Source organism: Lotus japonicus, chromosome 1 (assembly GCF_012489685.1).
Source record: "Lotus japonicus ecotype B-129 chromosome 1, LjGifu_v1.2".
Taxonomy (NCBI): Eukaryota; Viridiplantae; Streptophyta; class Magnoliopsida; order Fabales; family Fabaceae; genus Lotus; species Lotus japonicus.
In genome coordinates this window covers 112,155,152-112,179,548 of record NC_080041.1, presented here as the reverse complement: position 1 = coordinate 112,179,548, position 24,397 = coordinate 112,155,152, and the positions used below count along the sequence as shown (strand labels likewise).

At 36.7% G+C, this 24,397-nt stretch overlaps 3 protein-coding genes across 5 annotated transcripts; all 3 read right to left on the bottom strand.

Moving 5' to 3' along the window:
• Positions 1–178: 178 nt before the first annotated feature.
• On the bottom strand, positions 179–7,972 carry LOC130729305 (U-box domain-containing protein 13-like). The gene is made up of 5 exons (XM_057581014.1): positions 7,597–7,972; positions 7,370–7,486; positions 6,009–6,443; positions 4,003–4,282; positions 179–1,324 (listed from the first exon to the last, which is right to left on the bottom strand). The coding sequence occupies exons 1-5, from the start codon at positions 7,879–7,881 to the stop codon at positions 552–554; spliced, it is 1,890 nt and encodes a 629-aa protein (XP_057436997.1). The 5' UTR covers positions 7,882–7,972; the 3' UTR covers positions 179–551.
• Positions 7,973–9,111: 1,139 nt separating this feature from the next.
• Positions 9,112–14,735, bottom strand: LOC130729304 (uncharacterized). Of its 3 annotated transcripts, XM_057581011.1 has the most exons (5): positions 13,769–14,726; positions 13,045–13,102; positions 12,853–12,970; positions 12,643–12,760; positions 9,112–9,399 (listed from the first exon to the last, which is right to left on the bottom strand). In XM_057581011.1, the coding sequence occupies exons 1-5, from the start codon at positions 14,357–14,359 to the stop codon at positions 9,346–9,348; spliced, it is 939 nt and encodes a 312-aa protein (XP_057436994.1). In that variant the 5' UTR covers positions 14,360–14,726; the 3' UTR covers positions 9,112–9,345. The 3 variants fall into 3 exon arrangements, with proteins under 3 accessions (XP_057436994.1, XP_057436995.1, XP_057436996.1); XM_057581012.1 differs by lacking the exon at positions 12,853–12,970 and having other exon boundaries at positions 12,643–12,796; positions 13,769–14,735; XM_057581013.1 differs by lacking the exon at positions 12,853–12,970 and having other exon boundaries at positions 13,769–14,733.
• Positions 14,736–18,454: 3,719 nt separating this feature from the next.
• On the bottom strand, positions 18,455–23,085 carry LOC130729302 (uncharacterized). The gene is made up of 7 exons (XM_057581009.1): positions 21,320–23,085; positions 20,715–20,805; positions 20,424–20,581; positions 20,198–20,249; positions 19,988–20,067; positions 19,783–19,876; positions 18,455–19,680 (listed from the first exon to the last, which is right to left on the bottom strand). The coding sequence occupies exons 1-7, from the start codon at positions 22,937–22,939 to the stop codon at positions 18,887–18,889; spliced, it is 2,889 nt and encodes a 962-aa protein (XP_057436992.1). The 5' UTR covers positions 22,940–23,085; the 3' UTR covers positions 18,455–18,886.
• Between the last annotated feature and the right edge of the window lie 1,312 nt (positions 23,086–24,397).

Here is a 24,397-nt window from a genome sequence, read left to right as displayed (position 1 = left end):
CTGGAAGGATGAATCACGTAATCATGCCCCCATGAGTAACATGATTTATATCTTGGTGGAAACCGATATCGAGACTTTTTAACATGATTTATACTATACAGCATCAAAAAACTTCCAAAATTTGTGAAAGAAATTTAGCATCCTAAGACAATTACACAAGAATCTTGATCCGTAGTCCAACAGGTAAACATGAGGCTGAACACTGTTCAAAAGTCATTTCATTGAATTGCAACAAATGAATGTAAGGAGGTTAAGATGAAAAAATATTCAAATTTCTGTACTTCAACTACAGCCAAAAAGGTTGACTAAATGATAGGTTGACTTAATCAAGCACAAATGATTAAATTCAACTAAATAATAGGTTGATGAATCAATGAAATGAATATTTCCTTTTAACTAAAAATTGAAAAGGAAATATTACCGACCTATGCTTGTAATCTATTATTGTAAATCATATTCTTAACCACTATTAATGCTAAGAACTGCAACTTACTGTGGCAACAGCAGCACCTAAAATCTAGCTGACATGTTGCCTAGAATATTAAGAATCGTCAGTAAATGCCAATCAACTCAAGAAGCTGCACAGCTTTACGTTTTCCCCTTTCTGAACCATTTTCTGCCAGGTCCTTGAGAGAATCAATCACCCCAATTGAATTGACAATTTGCAGATGTAGTGGATCTCCACTACAGAGGTGCACCAGCACAGAAGTTGCATTCTCTTTGTTAATAGGAGATCCATTATTGATTAATTCCACCAAAGTGACCACAACGTTCATAGAACTAATTGCTGCTTTTCCATCAGGATGGCTAACTACTATAGCAATGATCGCCAATGCCTCATCCCTCATCTCCCCACAAGGTTCGGTTAGCATTTCGATCAACTTGGGCACGATACCAGCCCTAATTGCTCGTCCTCTGTTCCCTTGATATAAACACAGATTGAATAGTGCCGCAGCAGCATCCACCTTCCCTCTTTGACTTCCTTCGCAAAATAGAGTAACTAGTGCCTTGATTGCTCCAGATGCACCAATTGCCACTTTGTTCTCATCCACGGCGGAGAGGCTGAAAAGGGTGGCAGCTGCATTTTCCCGAGCTTCCATACTACCATTGTTTAGCACATGAATGATTCCCAGCACAGCCTCAGAAGCCATGATGCACTCTTTATTATCCACGTTGATAGACAGGTTGAGAATAGCAGTAACAGCCTGCTCTTGGGTTCCAGTATCAGGTACATAGAGAAGATCAACAAGGAGGGGTATAGCACCAGCTTCGGCAATCAGCATTCGATTATGACCATTGTGCTTGGCAAGAAGACGGAGCTCCCCTGCAGTAAAATGAGGATTTAGATAGTATCCATCAGGTAAACATCATTAGGAAACACAGGGATGAGGGTCTGAGAGATCCCAATCAAAGCATCATTCTGGAATCATAAGGATGTCAACAAAACATAGCATGATCCCTTTTACGAAACCTTTCATCAGAATGATTAAAGAGCATACACAAAAGGGTCTTGAGATTGACTCAAGGCTGGTGGCCTACCTTGACCTTATATTTATCCAAAAACAACAATGAAATAAAAGGAAGATCCCAGCTTAAACTAAACATTAAACATACAAATTAACGTTACTATGCAGTTCACCAGGTCACCAGTTGTGGGGGTAAACTAGGAATACCTTCTAGCATCAAATCGTGTTTTTGGAAAGAAAAAAAGCAGATACTAAATTCTTCCATAGTAAAATAAAGGCCCAAAAAAAAAAACATTGTACTTTTGTAGAAGTGGTAAAGTGGAAAAATCGTGACATACTCAGACTAAGAAAGTTAAGAAGGAAAATGCCAGGTCAAAGCAAAAGCATTTAAGAGGAAATATCAATTTTTTAGGTGCCAACAATGGAGAAGCACAGATGCCTAGGGAAGACAAAGGAAAGAAAGACATTAGAATAAGGCAAAATACAAGGATAAAGATGGAAAAGTTTTGTTGGTTAAGAAGGATATAAAGATAGATAGAAAAGTTACTTCTACAGTCTATTTAATCAGACCTGCAAGAAAAATAGATTTGGGGAGTATGACCAATAGAGAGGATGATCAAAATTAAACTTTTTAGGACATAACTGGAAAACGTCAGGGAAATGAAAAACTAAAGACCAACAAAAGTTAGTCAGGGAGTATACCAACTGAAGGATTGAAATTGGAAATGTTTTCAGAGAAATGTACAAATTGTCTAAGTTGTCCAATGCAATAATTAGGTCTAAAAATTAACAAATGAGTACACCACCAGAGCACTTTACCTAGCCATAAGAATTAAGGAATCATACAAATTTTGTGCAAACTACAGAGGAATCAACCTCATGACCCACGTTAAGAAATTACTAGAAAAAGTAAATTAGAGTCGATTAAGAATGAGGAATCAAGCTCATGGGACAACTTAGGTTTTATGATCACAAGGTGCCTACAAAACTCAGAAAGTTATACCAAACAGCTATAGGACTAGTGGTCCTGTAGTGACCACTGACCGGTGAATGTTCGGTAATGAAGTGCAAACAAGAGCTGAATAATAAGTGTATTGGGGATGAGAATGTGAAGCTTAGTGGATAATAAGGAACAAATTTACCCAATAGCAAGTTAGAGTAACACCTATTGAGGAGATTAAGATACTTGCCAAAGGTGGTCTAGTCATGCAAAATGCAAACCAGTATAGACTCATCAAGAAAAAAAAAGTATCAAATGGAAGACAGATTAATGACCAAGGATAGAGGAACAACAATGAAAACATTAGAAGGCACCTCATAAGAATCAAAATCTATTCCTAAATCAACTCATATGCTTAAACCATTATATGGGCAAACATGTTTAAATCTATAAGTAAGTCAATACGTGTATAATTTCAAGATATGATCAAGAAAATCCAACATAAAAGTAATAGAAATAATAAAAAATATTTCTATGAATTAAATTTAGTTAAATAGGTTGGTTTGTTACGCTTACAATAACTTCTGAATGGCGTAAGCCTAGCCTTTTAACTAAATAGGTCTTTATAAAAGCCCAGGTTTGGCTCGACATGGACCTAATGTAAGTTAGGCTATAGTCTCCTTCTTTCATCCCATCTTCTACTTCATATCTTCACCAATCTTAGTTTTCACTAAATTCCGAGGACAAATTTCATTGGCAGGCATCATCAACAAATGTTCCCGCAAATTTGCAGTTGAATCTTGCTTTAAATTTACCTAAACCCACCAATCCCATAAACCTAATTTCACAAGTTCGATTTACTACTGCCACACAGCATGTAATCTAACCTCTAAAAAGTAAAAACCACAATCCATTGCTTGCAGATCTCTCCCAATTTAACTACCCACATAGCTTCTCAATATGCCTATTTAAATCATAATAAAACCGTTAATTTAATCTATTAAATCCAAATGATTTTGTTGTTCTATATTGGATGAAGGATTCTCTTTAACAAATAGTCCTAGAGATTTTGAAAAGTTTGGTTTACAGCAGCTACATAGCCTGTAATCTAACCTCTTAAAAACCACAATCTATTGCTTGCAGATCTCTCCCAATTTAACTACACACATAGCTTTTCAATGTGCCTATTTAAATCATAATAACACCGTCAATTTAATCTATTAAATCCAAATCATTTTGTTGTCCTATATTGGATGAAGAAGGATTCTCATCAACAAATAGTTCTAGAGATTTTGAGAAAAGCAAACATCATATGACGACAGGATGTATTAAAATTAAAATTTGTTTGAAATCAATAGAATTAGCAAACTTTCAAGATTGAGCCTGTACATACTCTGCCTACACACCTAGGACATGCATGTGAGTGTGTGTGTTTATTGTGTCACATGTGTGCGTGTTGAATGTGTGTGTTTATTGTGTGTACACGTGTGCGTGTTCTATATGTGTGTGTGCGTGTTGTATATGTGTGTGTGTGTGTGCGTGTGTGTGAGAGAGAGAGAGAGACGTAGTAAAGAAATGTATCGGCCTAATCCTCACCTGCTGCACATCGCCGACTCTCAATGTCACTAGAAGTAAGTTTGCTGATTAGGGCATCAATATCTAATAATTTCGAAGCTCCATCTGATGTTGCCTTACAGAGCCGTAAACTTCCTAACCTTCTAGGTGGTTCCATTCCATTTGCCTCACACCAATTTGATATCAGGTTGTATAGAACATGGTTAGGTATGAGAATGGGACTGGGAAGAATCTGCTGAGTCTTAGGACATGTTCCATGCCCGGCGTCAAGCCATTTCTTTATGCAGCCTCGTTCATATGTCTGCAGAAAGAGTGAAAATAGAAGGATTACAAAGGTTCAAAACATGAACAAACATTAAATAAGTAAGTAATATCATACAATATACAGATCTCTATCCAAGTATTCCAAACTCAGTTTTTATTATATTATGGCTATCAACCCACCCCAAGAGTAGGGCAGCAACACATCTCCCTTAATATTTCAGTAGGTTTATTTTCCTTATGCATGGCCACCCTCAAGCCATGATCATTTGTGGCTAGCTCCGCCACTGCGCAAGCACAAGAACCCCCCCCCCCCTCCCCCAATAAAAAACGCCAGTAACACCCTTCTCAGTCATGGGATCACCTGTACCATATATTAATTTGGCAATGCCTGTAGGAGGATGGGAAAGGGTTATATGGATTTAAAGCCTGGGAAACATCACTGAAGCAAAACTTCTATATTATAATTGTGTATATCAACAAAAACAAAAGCAGTTTCCAATTAGGTGGGGCTTTCATTATTATATTGTTCTTATTTTTAGAATGAAGAGAGATAAAAGAACTTATTTTTTCTTAACCATTCGTTTGGCTCCCAAGTATACCTATGTCTTATATAAGAAACCCAATTATTCAAGGCATACATGGTTATTCATTTAATTGTATTGAACTATAAAATTCAACGAAAGAATTAGATTAGACAGTACTTATCATCAAAATGAATTGTATGAGATTTATCAATGATGTGTCTACATGCTAATATTGTGATAACGTGTAGTAACCAACTTTTGATACTATCAGAATCACACAATAATATTAAACTTATTATCAGCAAATATTTGTAACTTAGCAAATGATATAGTAATAAATAAATTACCTTCCAAACAAGAGCATCTTACCTATTTAATTTATAAAGTCCTCCTCAAACAAGTACGCTTATTAAGAAAACATGTAAAGAGGTTAAATAGTGTAATGGTTTTTAAAAAGTTTAAACAATCTACCACGTTTGCCCTTAATTAATGTATTGTGTAGCATGAAAAGAACTAATTGTTGGTGGTAATCAAAATTTTGGAATTATAAAAGTTTAACAAGTACAAAGGGCAGATATGGAACAAAATAATAGATGTTTATTAAATTTAGTAGGGGGTCTTAAATAAAAGGACACCAAATATGTCTCTATGTGGTCTTATATATACGACCGGAGGTAGTACATTATCAATAGCAGATAACCCTCAAAGATAGATGAATAGTTTCCCTTCTATCTTTTCAGTTCAACTTTTTATTCACAGCTCTCAAAATACACTAATTCTTAATCTGAAGTTCTAAACTACTTGAATTTTCACATCAATATCAACACAGCCTATTCGATTAGAATTAAGATCCAAGAGATTAGTTCTTCATTGCGCTGAGGCACTCCTGGCAGTTTCTTACAGAGCATCATTCCTGGTTACTGATGGGTGATAGCTGATTGAAAATCTTATTCTTTAAACACATAGTAGGGATCATGTTATAGCTTAATAGTGTAAAAGAAACATAACCAAAAGGTGCTCCTAAACCACCATTTAGTGAAATTTCAGACTTGCAACTAAAAACCTTGTCACAAACAAACTCTTGCAAAGGTGCCGAAAAGAGCACCTTTTCTACAAACCAAGAAACTAAATATACCAGGAAGTCAAAAGAGCTTTTCAGCTGTTACCATACTTAATAAAAATAAGAAACAGAAGCTAGTTAAAAGATGACAAATAAGCAATTAATTCAAAAGCACAAACCTGCCCTGTGCAAATGATAACAGGATCTTTCATCAGCTCTAGAGATATCGGGCAGCGAAACTCATCTGGTATAACCGGTAACTGAGAACTTAGTTTCCAGCACAACTCGCCAGTACGAGGAGAGGAACCAAAGTCTGCAGATTCCATCAGCATGAAATCTTCAAATTTTTTCAACACCATAGACATCTCCTGCATGTTTTTCTCAAAACAACCACCCTTGTCCTCAACCATCTTACACAGAGCGATTGACTCTTGTTTGAGGTCTTCTGCGTTCATAATTTGCAGCTTTTCACAGATCAATCGGAGCTCAGCAGGTCCAGCATTATTCACGTCACAGCCCTGTTTAAAAATAGACACCAGGAGCTCATGAAGCTCAAAACCTGGAGGATCAAAATTGTCTTTGGCTCTTTTAAACTGAGCAGTCACAAGTGCAACCTGAAGATGAAGAAAGAGACAGCAACAGAGAAAGAACGAATTAAAAACTCACTAAAAATTAATGAAGTTTAAGAGATAAGAAAGATTTTGATAAACTGAATCTAACTTCATTATTGAGTGAGAAAGGTTATGTGTATGTATATAGTATTAGCACAACACAACTAACTGTAACAGGCTCTTAACTGACTTTCTAACTATCATAACGAACTCTAACTGCATCACAACTACACTGTTAGCTGGAATCCTATGCATACATTTGTATATATATATACTCCAATAACAATGACAAGCAGGAACCCAAGCAAACAACATTTTCCTACATTCATTACAAAAGTACGAACACACAACTAGGGACTATTGTACTAACATTATATAGCATCGTGGTTCCTCTACTAGCACATTAGCTTCAAACATGATCGAACAAAAGTTTAGGCCTATTAAAATAGTAACTCTACAATTTTTAATATTATTTTAATATCTTAAGCTCTATTTTCTTTCTTTTAGTTATTTTGTAAATAATAGAATATCATGTACTAAATATGTATAAGAACCAAACTAACATTTCACACCCCTTAAGAAAGTAGTTGGTAGTATTAAATATGTATAAACTTATCTCAACTTTCCAAAATTACCCCAACTTATTTTTCTTAATTTATATTTATCATTAATGAGTTGCATAATGGAAAGAAAGAGAAACCTCAATTAAATAGGAATGGATTGCTTTAGATTTTTTACTTTTTAGTTAGCTTTATCATTGTCTTTACTTTTTAGTTAGATTTATCCTATTAATTACCTGATACCCTATTAATTACAAAATAACTAAAAAGGAAAATAGAGCATCAAATCAATGATTTGATGCTGATAACAATAGAAACCACCAAAAACATGCTTGATATTTCAATTTCAATAGTAAAAAAGAAATTCACCTGCTCCTTAACTTCTAGAGAAACATCAAGCTTATCCCAAGAGATCTCGATCATTGCCTGTTGAAAACGAGCAGCGAGATCACAGAATTTTTGCTTAATTTGCTCCCACTCGAGTATCTGCAATTTCAAGCAACAAACAAACAAAACCGAGAAGAAGAGAAAGCATTAGGAGGAGAAACAAACAAACAGGGAAAGTGAGTTGTTGCATTGATTGCATTACTACCTACCATGTAGAATTGGCTTCGTTGGGTAGCGAAGAGGAGCAGTTCCTTGGCGGAGAGGAGGGTTTGGTGGAGCGAAACGAGAGCATTGTGCGGAACGGAGGAGAACACGTCGAGCAGGTCGTGAAATAGGGGCGCGAGGACGGTGATTCTGCGACTGAGGTCACGGCATTGGGGTTTGAGGAGGCGGTTGACGGTGGTGATGTGAGAGATTTCGTTGGCAACGTTGATCAGGCTCCGGAGAACCCCAACAACAACACCACCACCTTTGCTCTCCGCCGCCATTTGCATCGACTTCAATTCTGGGATGGAAAGGGAAGAAAAGGGACGCTTTTTGCTTTGTTTGGTGGGTCCCACAAATGCAATTCAGTTTCCGCTTCCGGTCTTTGTTATTATTGAATTGAATGATAAAAAAATTGGATAAAAGAAGGATTGAAGAAAAGAAAAACACATATAATCTTAGCATATCTTATATTTGATGTGGTCAGGTTGGTTAATTGATGAATAAGGAAATAACATAAAAAATGCGGGTTTAAATTGTGTCATAAAAAATTCTTTGTAACCAAATCTATAAAATATAAGTTTTTAAAGCTTTTCAATACATAAGAAAGTGAAGTTCTTAAATTCATATACGTAAGTTTATTATTATAAAATGGAAACTTCAACATGTTTTCATTGATCAAAGAAAATGATTAAAAAAAGAGAGAGGAAAACCTATCATAAATCAGCATGTATAAATCTTCCCTTCAGGTGCAACCCGATCAGGGGCAGAGCTTCCAATCCGAAGTCCAGGGTTGAGGATAGATAATTGGCCAACAACGTTCTCAAATGCAATTTTAATCTCACCTGTCAAGCATTAGAAAGTCTCCAGATATGTTTGTTTCCTCAGCTCTATAAAACCTCTGTAAAGACACTAAGTTGTGAAATCTTTCTCATCATTAATATTATTCATTAACTATTTCAAACGTTCCATTGATTCATGTAATGTTGGTCTCACATATTTTCACATATTTAAAGTTTCAAACATATAAGTATATAGTTTTAAGATATTATAATAAAAATATAATGAAAATAATAAAATAAATATATATTTATTTAAATATGCCGGTTTGTTAGGTTTGTAAGGTTTTTTGTGTGGCTCAAGTCTGGTCTTTTTAAATATATAGGCTTTTAAAAAACCCTTGATCTTATTTATTTAGTAATTTGGGTTGGTCTGACCTGAACCTAACATAGACTAAGCCATAAACCTCTGTCGGCGGCCTGGCCTACTTTCATCCGTAATCATTAACTGTTTCAAACACTCCAATGATTCGTGTAAGGTTGATATGCTTAACATCTTCAGCCTTGACATAGGGAGTTTCATGAACTCGATTGAAAAACCCATCACCTAACTTGATATGGTCAAATTTTTGTTTTTTGATTAGCGAACTTGATGGATGAAACAGATAGATATCATATGATAGATGATGTACTTGAGAAAAAAAGAAAGAAAACGTAAATAAGATGAAAGAAAGTGGAATATGAATGAATAAAAACCTATGATATATTTAAGATTATCTCGTATGCATTCACTAAATATTTTGAATATCTTCTACACAAAAAAGTGAAAAACGTGTTAAATGAGAATTACAGAAGAATTTTCTAATGCATCCTGAATTTATAAACATAAGATACATATTTTTTACAACTTGAAGTTCGGTTGACTTTGTAAAAAATCAGGGGCATGCTAAATCGTCACAAAAGTAATTCATAACATCAACGAAACTGAGTTGCTGCACCAGGTCGATATTCTCCTATTCCCAGCAAGTCCTGCAGAAGTAGCAATAGTCTAAAAGTTATGAATAATGTCTATGGGAATGTAAGCAATTTGTAGCTTTTAGAGAACATTTAGTAGTAACGAAAATTTCCATATTTCTTCTCCACATAAGTTCTGTTTTTCTATTTTTCTTCTCACATATTGGCACAACTCATTTCATACATAACTAAAAAATTATTAGTTCAAGTTGACACACATGTGTGATACCATGATATCATGCAATATTCATGTTAAACATCAATAGGGATCAGTTAGAAAATTCAATTTTAGACCAGAAAAAAGTAGCTCAAGAATAGAAATCAGATTGGGGCATCTAATTTGGTAATTGCAAAGAACGAAGTTAACCTTAAATTATTACGTATAATATATACCCAAGAAGTTTTCATCATGTTAGTGTATTACAATACCATACAGGATTTGATGTTTTCTGCAAGTTTACTTTCAAGATATATATGTATTAGGAAAATCGGGATAGCAGAAATGTCTCCACTAATCTTCCAATAAGCCAAGAGAAATCTTCATCCTTCGTGATGAAGAATATAGAACAATGAAATTAGGAAGCTGGAACAAAGAAGAAGCTGTTGAACGGTTTAGACTTTAGAGAATTTGAGAGAAAATGAAGAAGAATTATATTCATTCTAGGTGTTCAATGTACAACTTAACAACTCTCTTATACCGATAGTCCGATACTATTTGAGTCTAACTCAGACTAACTCTAACTTACTTCAGTTTCCTAATAATAACCAAAAAACTAGCTAACTTCCTAAAGTCAGTTAGCACAGACTAAATGCACCACTCTAACTCACTATATCAACGATATGCAATCTCCAAATCAAATTCGTTAAGTAGCAACCGAAAGAGACTTGAGGTACATCAAGGGTACATCTGATTATGGCATATGGTATGCGAAGAAAATGGATGAGAAGCTTCAAGGCTACGAAGATAGTGATTGAGTAGGAAGTTTGGATGATTCCAAGAGCAGTTCTGGATGTCTTTCTTTTGACAGTGGTATGTTCTCTTGGAAATCAAAGAAGCAGGGGGATGTAGCTCAATCTACAGCATATACTGGATATATTTCAGCTGCAAACAATGCAATTTGGCTCTATAAACCTTGAAAGATTTGGGAGCAAACTGAAGCTACTGTAATTTGGATTGAAAACAAATCAGCCATATCAATGGCAAAAAATTCAGTTTAACATGGTAGAACCAAGCACATCAATCTAAAATTCCATGCCATTAAGAGAAGTGGAAAGGATGAAGGAAGTGAAGCTTATGTACTGCATTTCAGAAAACAGCCTACGCCTTACAGATATTTTGACCAAGTCCCTTCTAAAACAAGACTTGAGATTATGGGAAGCAAGCTTGGAGTCTTTAAGGAAAATCTTAAGGTCCTTAGGTAATGTAGGCTAAGACTCATGAGAAAGCTTACCAACGTATGCAAAACATGAGTAGGTTTCTTGTTTAAGTAGTTTTATAAACTAGTATATTGTCAAAAGAATGACAAAACTTAGCCTACACCTAATGTATTTTGTATAAATATGTTTTACAAATGAAATGTAAGTTGTTGCTTTTGAGCCCAACTGAGGTAAAGATATAAACCAGTATATTGTCAAAAGAATGACAAAACTAAGCCTACACCTAATGTATTTTGTATAAATATGTTTTACGGTTAATGAAATGTAAGTTGTTGCTTTTGTGCCCAACTGAGGTAAAGATGACTTATAAGCTTGTTACAAATTTATCCTTCAGAAAAGAAAAAACAATGAGACTTAACTGATTCTCTAGAATTTCCTGCCACAAGGTCAGCTAATTCAACGAACAAAATAAAACAGGGTTGAAACAATAGCAAACTAGAAGCACCATAAACCAAAACATCAAAACAGAACCAGGAGGAGCTGAAGACCACAGTACGAGTAGCGGCTACGTCAATGAATGTTAGTAAGGTGGCATGTGTACTTCCTGCATTAACCATAGCTTATATCAAGGACTGTGTATGAAGGTACACGATAGTTGATCTGGTGACAATTTTTGAGTATCTGATTGATGGCTTCTGAAATGGACAAGGGTTGACACTAGATGATTGTAGAAAGTGGGTCAGCCCTTATAGCGGTTGAAACTCTAAAACCAAATAAAGATAAAAAAGGAACAAAACCCAAGTTGAACATGATGATGGCTTACCGCAAATAACAATTGGAGCCCTAAAAACAAGGGTATGAAGAAAAATATAAAACCAGAATAACAAGGATAGACTAGATTGTTTGTTGGGGGAGAAAATGACATTATGATAAAGAAGTTCCAAACGTTGAAAACTCGGGATAGCAAAGATCAATCAACTAGATTTTTTGTTGGGAAAATGAATGATAGTAATAGAGTTCCAAACTTTGGAGAACTCAACAGCAAAATAGTGATGGAACAAGTCACATAGGATGTTACCACTCTGATAATGAAATTAAAAGCTTTAGTTCTTAAGGTAAAGCAAATGGCAAAAGGAATGCAAAGACTCAGTTTCATAAAAAAAACATTAATGTGTCTTCAACCACTTTTGGAATAACTGGTTCATGACATGATATAAGAGTCTTATTTACCAAGTGTTTTGGAGTTCGATTTTTGTTGCCTCAATTTTTCAAATAGAATAGTTCTCGACACAACATAGTCAGGCACAATCCCAAGGGGCTCTTGGGCGAGGTGACGTATTAGAAATATAATATAAACATGTTTATGTGTTTTCACCCAACAGCTTAAGTGAGATAGTTGGTTCATGATAATATGGATACAATACACTTACAGCCTCGTTTACATAAATGCCATTTGAATAAGTTACTGGATATATGGAGTTCTAGCAACACACTACAAATGATTGGTTTATTTTGTAAAAAAATCAACACATTTTTATTAAATTGTGAGCAAAATGTGTTGACTTTTCACAAAATAAATCACAAGAAATCTGTTGAAGAGTATATTTAAATGAGTGTTTTTATAGCATTCCTATTCCCTCACATATTAAATTATGACATAGGAGCCAAATGAAGTTGCATTGAAGAGTATAACCAAATGCTAAAGAGATGAACCGGGTATCATATATTATTAATGTTATAGCCGCATGTATAACCTACATATGTGAAAGAAAAGTAGTTGGAAGAAGCTGCCAATACCCGGCTTGGTGCATAAGCAGCTAAAGTAGCACCGAATGATTGAAATATAATTCTGAAAAATATAACATGATAAAAATGACTTACTTGACAAGCTTTATTTTTGGCTCTAGTTTCCGCTGTGCTTGGGATATCATGGTTTGGTTTCTGAAATCTCTTTTCACGTCGGTCACAAGAGCCCCAACCATCTGAGAACCTGCCACCCCTGATGTAACAAAAAAATCAATACCAGTGGCAGTAACTGCAGTAAGAATAGAAATCATTAAGTTAATTGAAAGTGCAAAACAAGAAGCATACTGCATGTATGCACGAATCACAAACTCGGCACGCTGAACATTGCGGTCCTGATCAAACTCAATATTCTTGTCTCTGATTTCATACGAAATATTAAAGTAACAAGATATCTTTCTCCAACCTACAAAAAACACATGTGCCATGTCACATCTACAGTGTCATTTTCAATGTTATTAGCAGACAAACTTTGAGTACCTGTTTTTTTAATGTAAGGATTCCCAGAAATCAAAGTGTAATCAGTTTTCTCCAAAATCTGTCCATTAGGCACAACAAAGGATTGACTAGGTGAGAATCCTACAGGAAAACAAATAAATTGTGGCGCAGCAGGCAAACTTGTATTTTTCAGATGTTGCATAAACTACTGTGGAGACTGCAGATGTTGATGTGTTATATACGAAAGCAAAACATAGGTTGAAGTATATTGCAATCATTAAATACAAGAATCCAAACTTGGAGCATCTGCTTATATCTCTCTCTATTCAGTTTCACTCTCTCTTATATCTCTCCCTCTATATCATGGTGGCAATAAAGTTTAGACTTATGACGCTAATTTTATCATCACCTCTTTCGTAACCTATGATTATGTAAGACAAGATAACCAATAAACTGAGATGAAATGCAGAAACAAGATAATACAAAATGTATACAAAATAGCATATTATATTTAAGCATTTTATGACAGAATGAAACAAAAATTAATCAACTGTTTGCGAAATAAACAAAAATATACACATAAGAGTATAATAATTCAACTCCATTTCCTAATTGTAATGATGCAAATGTATTAATCACATTCAACTTTTCATGGAATTCCAAGCCACCAAACCATGGTTCCACAGTTCAAACGCTTCATTCAGCCAGAAAATAGCATGTTAAAGTAAAACTTTAGAGCCTAAAGCAAAGGAATCAGAAAAGTTACCGCCATAGCTGCATTCTGGTACTCCTTAAACAACGAAACCGAAGGAAAACTTCCAGACAAGCTATGCCTCAGGCTGTTCTCCTTCTCCTCCTCACCCCTCCCAAAGCACCTCGGTGAGACCTCCGTGTAACTGCTCAGTTCTTGCGTTGCTTCGCTCAACTTTCCGGTCTCCGGCGATGAGTAAACTTTCGCCGGCGGCATCCTCTGCACGCTTCGAACCAAAGCGAGGGGGCTGCTTTGCGCTTCGCTCAACTTTCCGGTCTCCGGTGACGAGTAAACTTTCGCCGGCGGCGTCGTCCTCTGCACGCTTCGAACCAAAGCGAGGGGGCTGCTTTCCTCCGAAGAACAGATCCTCGCGATTTTCCTCGGCGGCCGGTAAGGCCACGGATCGTGCACCACTTCGCCGGAGTCCCCGGATAGCCTCTGAAACTTCGGTGCCGGCGGCGAGGATTTCGAGATCGGAGAAGGGGAATGGTGCTTGCTGACGAGGGATTTGCGCGAGGCCGTGGCGGAATCGATCATGGCCCACAAAGCGGCGTCGTCGAGGTCCTTGTCGTCGACGACGACTGGGTAGGTTGTAGGTGAGGACATTGTGGAAGATTCAGGGTTTGGAATTGGGAGATTCTGCTAGGGTTTTGGAGTGAAATCAGTGAGATTTGGAGCGCTCAGAATCAATCGTAGCGAAGAAGATGAAGTTAATTTATACTTGCCTACTTGGGAGGGAGTGCGCGGGGACTGCAATTTGAATTCAGCTTACTCGTAAAAGTTGGGTAATTGTTAAAAGCGCCACCCTCACAGCTAAACGCACCGCCCACATGAACTATACACTTATAAATATGTTAGTTAAGTGCGTGGAAAAAAGGGGGTGCCTGGGGTGCGTTTAACGATTACAAGTTGGTGTACTTGTTCAGGGTTAAAGAAACTAAACCTTCATATAAGACCATGAGCAATGGTTGTTGAAAAATTGTGTTAAGGATTGTTGAGATGTTGTCGTGGTTGTTGAAGAATATTGAGGGTGATGTGGAGGAGAGAGGGAGGGGAGAAATGTTGAGGAAGCTCAACAAAGTTGAGAGAGCTACCGGACGCCACGTGGCGCGTTCTTAATGGCCACCGACAGGCGCGTGGCCTTCACGCGCAGACAAGGTGCGTGACGCGCCTGCGGAAGGAGAGAGAAGCTGACGGATTAAATGGGGCTACCACGTGTCTGCTTCTGATTGGGTCGCCGGATTTCTTTTACCCTTGGTGATGAACTCAATTATTTCATCAAAAAAAAAATTTCTGGAAAAAAAATTTATACCAAAATTCATGATTTTTTTTTCTCTATAAATAGAGACTTGGTTCGTTTGATTTGGACACAGAAAAAAAAACCAAGTTTTTCTCCATCTTATTATCTTTCTCACCATCTTATTATCTTTCTCACCAAGTTTGATTTAGCCTTTGTTTTGAAATGGATCCCAACAAGTACCAATACTCGACCGATTTGCAACGTTGGACCGATTTTGAGCAATCTGTGGAAAGTGGATCTAGTACACCGCAACCATACTAGACCGAGGTGTTACCCGCTTTTGCAAATCATGTGCGTGTTAGATCCGAGTTGCGTGATTCAAATGTTCATCACAAACTGCAAGCAGATCTAGTGAAACACATCTGGGCAAAGTTTGGAATGTTTCAGGATTGAAGATGATTTGTATCGTACTAATTACGCTATTTGTGTGTTGTGTGCTTAGTTTGTTGTCTTGCATTTTAAGTTATTGTGTGCTTAGTTTGTTGTCTTGCATTTTATTTTAAGAAAATAAAATAAATTATTGTGTGCTTAGTTTGTTGTCTTGCATTTTAAGTTAAGAAAATAAAATAAATTATAGTCTATATTTAAAAAAAAAATTGTTAAGTGTTTATTGTTTTAATTTAATTTAAATCGATAATTGTAATTTTATGTAATCATAAAAACAAAAATATAAAATTAAATAAAAATGTGAAATAAAAAAGTGGTGGGGTAGGGTGTTGAGAGTTAAGTAAAACTATTGGAGTGGGTAAAAGTTGAATGAGTGTTGAATTGGAGAGAGAAGATGATGTAGAGTGTTGGGAAAAGAAAAAGTGGGGTTGAGAAGGGGTAAACAAAACAAGATTCAACCAACCATTGCTCATGGTCTAAGATCAGATCGCAAGTTAGAATTTCAGCAAAATAAAATAAAATATTTGTCGGGAAGAATGTGGAATCAATTTCAATCTGATGCCAACATCCGTGAAAGATAAAATAAAGAAATATATATATATATATATATATATAATAAAACAAATCCCACCAAAAAATAGTAACTCCTAATTCCATAGGTGTCACCCTTCATGCAATGTTCTTATTGTGTTTTTTTTCTCTCTCATGCTATTATTAGTAGGTTGATGTTATATTTTCTGAATTTCTAAGAATTTAAAAATTCATTATGACCTTATTTGCTTTATTAACATATATTTTTTTAAGAATATGTTAATACTATACTAATTTAAAAAAAGATACTATACTATATTAACATATTTAAGTTCAAATTAAAATTTCAGGATAAATACAATTATAAAAATATGTTATTTTCACAAATAAATTATATTTATTATAGTTTACAATTTAAAAAGACATAATCTATTGTGTATCCAATTTAGATGTTTATATTTTATTACGTTTTCTAATATAATCCAAATATGATTCAAAATTTTTATTTTCCAAACCAAATATTAAAAAAAAAATCGCATCTAACAAAACTTTATGCTCATAACAATTGTGATATTAATTCCAATTCAAAATTAAATAAAACCATTTATAGCAATGTAATTTAAATAAAAAAACTTTAAAATTTTGAAAAAAGGTATCAATCTCTCCACTAATATTAAATATCAATTGATTACTTTATTATATATTTATATTATGGTAATGTAAGTTAACATTATGGCTATATAGTGATATAAATTAATTACTAAAACTAAATCTTAGTTTACACATTTTTGTGCTCTAAATTAAGTCAGACTCAAAGTAATTATAACTAAAATTTAAATAAAAATATTTATTATAATGTAAAATTTCAACTAAAATTCAACTAATACCTTAAAATACTAGTACTAACACATGATCAACTGTATGTGACGCTTTCTAGAGTTACAAGCAGGAAATTGTTGAATTTTTTTTGCCTTTAATGAGAAATAAAATCCATCTTCACGACAAATAATATGGTTTATAAAGATTTTTTTACCAACATTTGATTTTGTAATGTTACTGACTTATATACATGCTCAATTTAGTCTTTTCTTTATTTATTTGTGTCTTTCATATATCAGTCGTGCATGGCGCGGATTCAATACTAATATCTTACTATTTATAGTATGGTTCACATTAAGTAGTATGAGAATGGGTCATAGTTCTACATCCTGAGTCAGTGAGTCCAGTCTTGTTGGTATGGTGATGCTTCCATGTTCATTTTGCCAAATTATGCTAGTGATCCTTTCTTGCCACCCTTTAACTTTTTTATTGACAGTCACAACCTAGTAAAATACTAGATAAGACAAATTAGCATTCCCCAAAGTTGTTAAGTAAAATAAAACTCGGTTTTATATACTTGTGCAGTGGATGTGCTAAGTCGCAAGGGAAGGTGGGATGAAGCAGTGTTGAGCACAAGGCACAACGATTATTTTTCGCAGCGGAAGGTGGTGGTTGTCCTGTTATTGGAGCTCACGACCCTGGCAAATGTAGGATGCAGGGGCGACAAATGCAAGGGGGAATATGGAGCGGGCGACGCGTCGATGCAATATAGAGTGTTGTCGTAGTAGAGAGCATGGGCGAATTTACATTGAGGGATGGTGGGGCATCTGCCCCCACGTGACTTTCATTTTTTACAAATGATAAACTATATATATAATTACAATATTATGTGTTTGAATTTTGAATGCCCGGTCAAATGATGAATGCCTCCATTGTTTTGTATTTTTACCTTGAGTGTCACCAGAACTCTAGAAGTTCAAGTTTCATCAACTTCTATTCTAAATATTCTAATTCACTTTTTTGTTTTCTTTCCCCATCTACCAATACCAATACTCATTGGATATACTTGATTTCTTCATGTTTCTTTTGCGGTAAACAGTTCATAGATACTCCAACCCCACTTCTTCACTTATTTTATTCTTATTTGTATTTCTTCTTCATAACGAGGATGTACATTTATGCTTTTGCCACACAAACCATTATATTACGTTGTCATTTTCATTTTAGTAGATAGTGGAAATCTATAGCTTTAATTGCCTCTTAAAATTTCATGTTAAATCCATATGTTTTAAAAATAATTTTTTCATGAATGTATTTAAATTTTCATAGCACTGGTACTTTATATATTTAGGAGAAAAATATATATATAGTATTTAAGGCCATAAAATTAGTTATTATTATGTTGATCTTGAATTTGCTTTCTTTACACACTTTAGAGTTTAGAGGACAAAGTAAGTATTATAATCAATAAAAAAATCATCATGTATTAGCGATTTATATTGCGATTTAACGAATTATATTGCGATTTCGACCACCACCACCATGTTTGTTTGGGACAAATGAATTCAGCTTTTAAGGGAATTAGCGCATAAGAAAGCCAATTATGTTAAAAGAGATGATATGCAAGAGCCAACTAGTTCCAGGTTTCCCATGTATTCATCCTTTTGTTGCAAAACATTTAACAAAACAAGAACAAAGATCCACTTGATCATACATGTTTATATTCTTGCATGTTTCCCTTTCTATTTGTCAATTTTTATTCATTTGTTTTGCCCAATCTAACACGTTTGTGTAGATTCCTTACCCTACAACAACATAAACCGAAAGAAACAGAAAAGGAAAAGGCTTAATTAGCTTGATGTATCTAAAATTGCTATTTTTTCCTTTCCCTTTGCATTTCTTGCATTGTCTCTAATATTTCTGTGGCTTACTAACCAGAAGGATACAGACACCAAAATTGCCACAATCCACATGATACCCCAATCTAATGAGAAAAAAAAAATTAATTTACATTTTATCTTGTGCTATTCCTTCCTTTCAAATATCTTTGAAGAGGAAAAAACGCTTCTAAGTTAATTTTGTCATGGAAAAAGATGTTATGTAGGGTTTCCAAAAAGATTGGCCTGCCTGCTCATTCTCCGAGGCAATCCAAAATTCTGATAACACCTGATTTCACCTCCAAACCCAGCTGTAACAATAACCAATCCCCAGGCTGAGGAATGATTCGCCATAGTATGGCTACTATCAAATGATGAATATGAAGAAGACCAAGATGGAGTAGCTGCAGCTGATATAGAAGGCGAATCGCCATACCTAATTGATCCAGAGCCAGAAGAAAATGAATCACCTAGCCCATTATCTGTTCGAGAAATTTCCTCAAAGTCCTCATCTACATGATTTGAGTCACTTTCTGTGCCCTGGTGGTTGTTACTTTTCTTGGGGAGAGGAGGCAACAGCATTCTCTTACTGTTTGCGAAAGAATCTCCATTTCCAGATTCTGAACGCGAAATTGCTGCAGGGTCGCGATCTGGTGAGGCGCAGGCGCTTTCTAAGGCATGGCTGTTACCTTTCTTTGGAAGAGGTGGCAACATTCTCTTGCTGTTTGCGGGGGTTTCGTCTGAGGATGCCATTGAACGTTTCGAGTTCTTTTTGGAATGATGCACTGGCATTGGCGGTGGATCACCCCTAATAGTACAAGGCCAAGCTACTGCTACTGAAACATCTTTACATGGGAAGTGCTCGTGAGATTGAGTAGTAAGTACGCCTCTGCTTTTTCCCGAGCTTGTTTCGTGTTTCCAAACATACACTTGAGAATCCTCACTTGCACTTATGATATGTCTTCCATTTGGACTAAATGAAGCTGCCATTTGGCTGTTTGTATTTCTAAAACCTGCTTTTACCAACATCTTAGTTACACTAACTATCCATTTGTTATCAAGGCAAAAGCTTATATCAACTCATTTTTCAAGTAGGAGAAAAAAAGTGGACACACCTTTAAACTTATGAACAACATCTGAACCATCCACAATTCTTATCCTGCAATCAGCTGAAGTAACCAGCACTTCTGACGGATTAAATGGGGCAAACTATGAAGATACAAATCCAGTCAATTTTCCTTCTTGACATATAATAATTTTTGGGAGGAGGAAACCATAAAACCTATACTTTGGCAAAGGGAGAAAAATAAAATAATGTACCTCGAAGCCAGTAACCTTTTTTAGCTGGGATTTCTTCTTGTTTCGAATCTCAATTGTGCCCGTTTGAGTTAATTTGTAATCTGGCAGCCATATAGGAATGAGAGTTAAGAACATATAGAATATGCAATTATGAGTGAAATAATATAGTAAGATTGTAAACTGATTAGGATTAAGATAGAAATTTGAACAGACTAGTAGAGTAATTAGCACCTTCTATGCTGTAAGTTCGACAATTCCCTTTTTGTGTACCAACTAGAACACCCTACAACAATGAAAGAAAGTATACCAATGATCAAAACCAATGCATCTTGTGAAATTTGTTAGAATGAAAGTATCATTATTCAATTTTTAAAACCATTGTACAAATACTAACTTTTGTCTAAGAAATTGTAGTCATCAAACAAATTTAGAAATGCATAGAGGAAGAAAAACATACTTGACCATCTGGGGTGTAAGACACAGCAGTGACCATTTCATGGATATCAGTCCAGTCCACCACATGACGCGAAGGGATGCTCCACATTCTAACCTTAGCATCAAGAGATCCACTAATGAAATAATCTTCGTCCATTGGGTTGAATTGCACGCAGGTTACTGCCATATTCCATAGCAGATAGCAGACAGCAAATAGCAAGACAAAAAACAAAGGTAGTTAAGTAAAATTCATGTCCTAGTCACAAGATACATGGCATAATTAAAACAATAGGCCAAAGTTTGAACATATCACCATAGTCATTGTGCGCAAAGAATTTCAAGCATGACTTGGTTTCCAAGTCCCACAATCTCACTGTTTTATCCATGGAGGATGAGAGAAGTAGCTGCAAGGGCAAACCCATATTAAAAAAAGCAAAAACAGTATCAACTTTAAATTGGAAATACATAATAATATATCATGAAATTCATGCAAGAGTTGTTTCTGAAAATAACTGTATCCTAATTTCATTCTCTTAACAAATAGCATCTACTCATTTTCAAAAAAAAAAAAAAATAGTATCTACCAAATGGCAAATTAATGTTTTAGAAGCTTTTGCAATAGGTTAGTGATAGCAATTTCTGCAACATCACCTCAATTTTCTTAAACAACTCTCAATTTTAGCACCTAAAATCTATTTCTCTCTTCTTGTCGCCTCTAAATCACTGATACACTGCAAAAGTATGTGTACGTTTGGAAACTCCTTCAAAAATCACGGTGCAGCCCAAAATTCTGATGGACAAAAGCAACTTTACTTAGCTTTTGCTTTTGTGTGATTTTGGTTTCATTGTGGTTTTTGAAGGAATTTGCTATAGTTGTTTATATTATGTAAAATTTTGAAATATTTTGTCAAATTTTACCTGAGATCTGGACCATGACAAATCCAAAACTTCATCCAAATGACCCTGGAAAGAGCAATAAGGTTTGTCGGAGAGGGTGAACACGGTTTCCGGAACATGGACATAGTCCGGAATCGCGCTCCCTCTCCTACTCCCAAACATCCCCTTCTTCTTCCCTAGAGGCGGAGGGGCCGGTGCCTCGGCTCCTCCTCCTCGTTCCATGGAAGAAAGCAACGAGGGATGAATGGGAGTGAGGTTCCCTTCCTCCGGCCTCAACGACATGACCTCACACTCCTGCACCTCCCAAACGTGAATCGTCTTGTCCTCCCCGGCGGTAGCAAGAAAATGTCCGTCCAAACTGAACTTAATCGTCCAAACGCACCCTTCATGCGCCTGAAACTCCTGACACAAATGCAACGCCGAAAGCTCCTTCTGCGTCTTCCCAGTGTTCCTCACCCGCACCCACTTGTTCTTCCCCTGCCCCGTCGGCTGCTTCGCCTCTGCCACAGGCGGCGACGGCGCCACCACCGCACCACCTTCCCTTTCGCGTTCTCCGACGAACCCGCTCGCGACGCCCTTAATGTTCTTCAGCAACGATGCCCCTCTCCTCTTGCTCAGCCTCAAGCTCCTCAAAATGTGAGAATTCGAAGTGAGCTTCTTCCCGTAACCGTCGCTCCTCGCCACATTGGCGCGGCGCATGAGCTCATTCACCACCGAAGAATGTCCCACTGTTTTCTCAAATTCCTCCATTGTTAGCTGCTTCCCCGTCTGCAAATCGCTCAGCCTGTTCCACATCCCATCCTCACGGTATTCATTCACAATGAACTCTTTCCCGGTGTCAAGATTCTTTATCAAGAAGAACGCTCCCACCCCGGAATCCGTCACCACCGCCGGAGACATTTTCCGGTGCGGTTCCACGGCGGAGGCGTCCTTCGCCACTACTCTGTTTCCATCCGCGCGCCGGACGACGCGCGGCATGGCTATTTCAGAGGCGGTTCTGGTGAGCCTCTGCTTTGAACCTTTTCCTATCATCTCCTCTTTCCTTTGTTTCGCCGTGGAGAATGAGTCTATGTCACCCTCGGAGCGTGACCGGACAAGGACGAGTGAAACAGGGGTTTGCTCTGTTTTTTTGTGCTCTGCTGAAACAGGGGAGCTGGAAGCGGCGGAGGCGGCGTCTGTTTTGGGTGGTTTGGATGAGGCGGAAGGAGGAGGAGGTTCTTGTTGCATTTCAAATTTCTTCGTCATGGCGCGTCCGATGGCGGCGCTGGTGGCTTTAAGGAGCTCTCTGTTTTCGTCGAGACCCATGCTGCCTAGCAGTCTTTTTCTCCGCTCCGTGATGGATCCCGGGGCGGCCATCCATATATCGTAGTTGGGGGCGGCGGCGGCGGCGGAGGCTTGTTGTCTGAGAATCTCCTCCGCCGCTGAAGTTCGGTGTTTCTTGGGTTGAATGGAGGAAACGGCGGAGGCGAAGGAGAGGCGGCCGTCCTCAAAATCCTCATCTTCGTCGGAGGAAGAGGCTAAGTCAACGGGGACGGCGCAGGAGAGACGGTTATAGGTCTCGAAAAAGAGCTCGTCGTCTTCGTCGTCGCCGAGGCCGTCCCAGTTCATGGTCAGCGTTTTCCGGCGTTCCATGGTGGCCATCGGCGGCAGGAGGAGGTTGGGAATAATGGAAAATGAGGGTCCCAAACAAGGTGGCGTTTGAATGATATTATAATTAGTTTTAATATTAAGTAACTAATAATAATTATTATTATTACATTTGTTTTTTATGATTTTTTTGAAAATTTTTTAGTTTGTTCTTTGTGTGTGTGTGTGTGTGTGTTTGAAGGTTTGGGGGAAGGAAAAGTGGAAGAGAGAAAATTAAGGGAAGAAAGAGAGGTCGGTTACCGTTATGGATTTTTGGAGGCAAAGAAACGGTCAACTTAATTCTATTTACGTCTCTCTATTATAAAGATGCTTTTGCTTCTTATTATCAAGAGAGAGTGCTGTGGCACTTCGCTATCTTATTCTTAACGTTGCCATGTTATGCTTTTCTTTTCCTGTCAACGTGCTTCCATCGATTACTTGTTGCCACGTTTGTGGATTTTATACTTGTATTCGGAAAATGGATGGTCATGTCAACTTTTTTTTTAATTATTTTTATTTTGGGTTGATGTTGTTATTTGTTACTCTTTGTTAGTTGTTACTAGCCCAAACTGCACCCTTTTGAAAGGACCGAAGGAGGTCAATTTCTCTTTTAAGACTTTGGAAAGATTTGTTGCAATGCCATCAACGTATGCTTCTACTGACTTGCCGATTAGCCTTTTGAACACTTGGGACATCGCAAATTGGTAGGTTGCTACGACATTTTTTAGATTGAATGACATCATGGTGTTGCAATAGGTTTCTTTATTGATGATAAATTCGTTCTTCTCCTCGTCCCAATGGACATGGGAATTCGGTTGTAACTAGAGTAGGTGGATGAAGCAGAGAAACTCATCCTCAAGAGTTATCAATCAACTACTCATAGCTCGGTAGGAAAGAAACTCATCCCGGTGAGTTATCATTGGTGAATGGTTCTTATGGAGGTTAGGACATGGCTACCAAAACTCCCTGTGGTGTAATGGAGGTTAGGGTACTTATTAGCTACTATGTTCAAAATTGATACTCATACATCAATTCACTCTCAGGAAGATTTGCTTGCATATGTGGAAAGAGTGATCTAAATTATCAATTAGTGTCAACCTTTACTATCTTTGGTAAAGAATATTGTTATGTATAAAGACTTGCAATTAATTTGTTTTTGTTGTGGGCAGTATGGTCATACAGCACATGATTATATTGAGATAACATTAAGCATTCATACACTACAAGGTAGGGTCATTTTAGTAGTAGCCATGATATCGAAGTTAAATTTGATGCATTAGCGTCAGTTTGACCGACACAAACTCAGCAGTAATTGTTAAAAAGCGAACTTCAAAACCAAAAAAGTAGCGTCGGATAGATTGGCGCTAAAGAGAGTCGGCTAGACCCAGCCTTTGCCTAGTTAAGATCGACTCTAAGTCATTTTGTATCATAGCATCGGCTGAAGCTGCGCCAAGTGATAGTGTCATAGTTAAA

What these genes read in the sequence shown, in the direction of transcription:
- LOC130729305 (XM_057581014.1), bottom strand. Translation starts at nt 7,881, where the DNA reads ATGCAAATGGCGGCGGAGAGCAAAGGTGGTGGTGTTGTTGTTGGGGTT. An exon ending in CTCTAGAAGTTAAGGAGCAG is followed by an intron (nt 6,444 to 7,369) that starts GTGAATTTCTTT and finishes CTTCATCTTCAG; the next exon opens with GTTGCACTTGTGACTGCTCA. An exon ending in GAGTCGGCGATGTGCAGCAG is followed by an intron (nt 1,325 to 4,002) that starts GTGAGGATTAGG and finishes ATTTTACTGCAG; the next exon opens with GGGAGCTCCGTCTTCTTGCC.
- LOC130729304 (XM_057581011.1), bottom strand. Translation starts at nt 14,359, where the DNA reads ATGTCCTCACCTACAACCTACCCAGTCGTCGTCGACGACAAGGACCTC. An exon ending in ACCAGAATGCAGCTATGGCG is followed by an intron (nt 13,103 to 13,768) that starts GTAACTTTTCTG and finishes CCTAATGGACAG; the next exon opens with ATTTTGGAGAAAACTGATTA. An exon ending in GTGATTCGTGCATACATGCA is followed by an intron (nt 12,761 to 12,852) that starts GTATGCTTCTTG and finishes TTGTTACATCAG; the next exon opens with GGGTGGCAGGTTCTCAGATG.
- LOC130729302 (XM_057581009.1), bottom strand. Translation starts at nt 22,939, where the DNA reads ATGGCCACCATGGAACGCCGGAAAACGCTGACCATGAACTGGGACGGC. An exon ending in TGTCATGGTCCAGATCTCAG is followed by an intron (nt 20,806 to 21,319) that starts GTAAAATTTGAC and finishes TTGCCCTTGCAG; the next exon opens with CTACTTCTCTCATCCTCCAT. An exon ending in AAAAGGTTACTGGCTTCGAG is followed by an intron (nt 19,877 to 19,987) that starts GTACATTATTTT and finishes GTATCTTCATAG; the next exon opens with TTTGCCCCATTTAATCCGTC.